This window comes from Macadamia integrifolia, unplaced genomic scaffold (assembly GCF_013358625.1).
Source record: "Macadamia integrifolia cultivar HAES 741 unplaced genomic scaffold, SCU_Mint_v3 scaffold3349, whole genome shotgun sequence".
Classification (NCBI taxonomy): Eukaryota; Viridiplantae; Streptophyta; class Magnoliopsida; order Proteales; family Proteaceae; genus Macadamia; species Macadamia integrifolia.
In genome coordinates, this window is record NW_024869419.1 from 5137 (window position 1) to 7385 (window position 2249).

General features: G+C 47.5%; 1 protein-coding gene across 1 annotated transcript; it reads left to right on the plus strand.

The window, feature by feature from the left end:
* The first annotated feature begins 208 nt into the window (after positions 1–208).
* LOC122068032 (scopoletin glucosyltransferase-like) lies at positions 209–1863 on the plus strand. The gene has a single exon (XM_042631854.1). The coding sequence runs from the start codon at positions 332–334 to the stop codon at positions 1784–1786; it is 1455 nt and encodes a 484-aa protein (XP_042487788.1). The 5' UTR covers positions 209–331; the 3' UTR covers positions 1787–1863.
* Positions 1864–2249: the final 386 nt, after the last annotated feature.

Genomic DNA, 2249 nt, shown 5'->3' on the forward strand with positions numbered 1-2249 from the left:
GGGTGCTGGTCAAATGTTTATAACGACGCCGAATACACTGTCGTGGAATATCCTTTGAGATATGTGCCGTGACGCATGTGCTTACGTAATTATTTCGCACTCAATTTTAAAGAACACACACACGGGGTCCACTTAGCTTTTTCTAGCTTCAATCATCAGAAACTTCACTACCTTGCTCTGTTTATCTTTATGTATACGGTTATGAACTTCACATTGGGTTGAAGCACTCATAGGCACAAAGTTCAGAGAAAGAAAACACCAATTCTCCTATCAGAGTTCTTTCTATTCGCTAGATTTAGTTCATTTTATCCAGTCCAATCTAAACTAGTCAATGGGTCCTGAACCGCAACAACTTCATACCTTCTTCTTCCCCCTCATGGCTCAGGGTCATTTGCTCCCAGCCATAGACATGGCCAGGCTATTCGCTAGCCGTGGTGTTAAGGTCACCATAATCACTACTCCCCTCAACGCACTCCTCTTCTCCAATACCATCGACCGTGATAACCAGTTGGGTCTAGACATCTCTGTTCAGCTCATCCCATTCCCTTCGGAAGAGGTCGGCTTACCCCAAGGCTGCGAGAACGCAAGCTCCTTTACTAATCTCCCTGACTGGACCCCTAAATTCTTCAAGGCTCTAAACTTGCTCCAAAAACCCTTAGAGGAACTTCTTCAAACACATAGCCCTCATTGCCTTGTTGCCGACATGTTCTTCCCTTGGGCAACAGACATCGCCGCCAAGCTTGGGATACCCAGGCTCATTTTTCATGGCACCAGTTTCTTCTCTCTTTGCGTCTCGAACCACTTGAATCGATATGCACCTCATGAGAACATTAAATCCGAGACCCAAACCTTCATTGTTCCAGGTCTTCCTGACCAGATAAAGCTGACGAGGTCCCAGTTGCCCGAACACTTGAAAACACCAAGCGAGCTGAGCAATTTGCTTCAACGCATCAGAGAATCAGAGGAAAAGAGCTATGGTGTATTGGTGAATAGCTTCTATGAGTTGGAGTCTGCTTATGCGGATCACTACACGAAAGTCTTAGAAAGGAAGGCATGGCACATAGGCCCTGTTTCACTAAGAAACAGAGACATTGTGGACAAGGCTCAGAGGGGAAACAGTGCTCCCACTGACAACCAGCCGTGCCTGAGTTGGCTCGATTCAAAGAAACCCAATTCCGTGCTGTACGTGAGCTTCGGTAGCGTGGCCCGTTTCACTGCTTCTCAGCTGCTTGAGATTGCTACGGGCCTCGAGGCTTCTGGTTACCCATTCATTTGGGTTGTGAGATCGAAGGATGAGAGTGAGCAGAGGTGGATGCCAGAAGGGTTTGAAGAGAGGATTGAAGGGAAGGGTTTGCTAATAAGGGATTGGGCACCTCAAGTTTTGATCTTGGACCATCCTGCCGTGGGAGGGTTCGTGACCCATTGTGGATGGAACTCGACGCTTGAAAGCGTGAGTGCAGGGGTGCCCATGATCACTTGGCCTTTATTTGCAGAGCAGTTCTATAATGAGAAGCTGGTAACCCAAATGCTACGGGTTGGAGTGAGTACAGGGGCTCATGAATGGAGTGGATTTGTAGGAGGGGAAAAGGCAGCAGTGAAGAGAGAGGACATAGAGAAGGCTGTGGAGCAGTTGATGGGTGGTGGTGAAGAAGCAGAGCGTATGATTGCTCGAGCTATGGAGCTCAAAGAGATGGCGAGAAGAGCTGTCCGAGAAGGAGGGTCTTCTTACACCGATTTGACTGCTTTGATTGAGGAACTGAGGTTGCATCCACGGCCAGCAGTCTAGAATCTAAATTAAATTTCAAATTTTATTCTGCTCTGTGCTTGCATGGATTTAGATATGGGATAATTTGTTTGCAACCACATCTATTGCGTGGTAGAGGAGTCCCGCTTGTTCTTCTTTGTCCTTGTTCACATCAATTATGATCAAATCATCCCTTCAACCCCTTCTCCTCTGCTAAACCCATATACTGTCTTCCCAAAGAAGACTTCTTCCTCTACTACCTGGAAAACCCTTCTAGCCCCTAGGAAGAAAACCCCTCCGGTAAAGGAACTTGTTCAGGCTTCCCGATGTGAACTCCATCACATCCCTGCCACCACGAAAGAACAACTGTTCACCTTGGAGATCCCGACCTCCTTCATCCCTGATTGGCAAAACCAGGGTTATACCCATCTCCACTTTGGTGCAATCAAGTTTGCCCTTACTTTCCATGGCAGGAAAGGCCTTCCCGTGTTCTCCCGCATAGCTC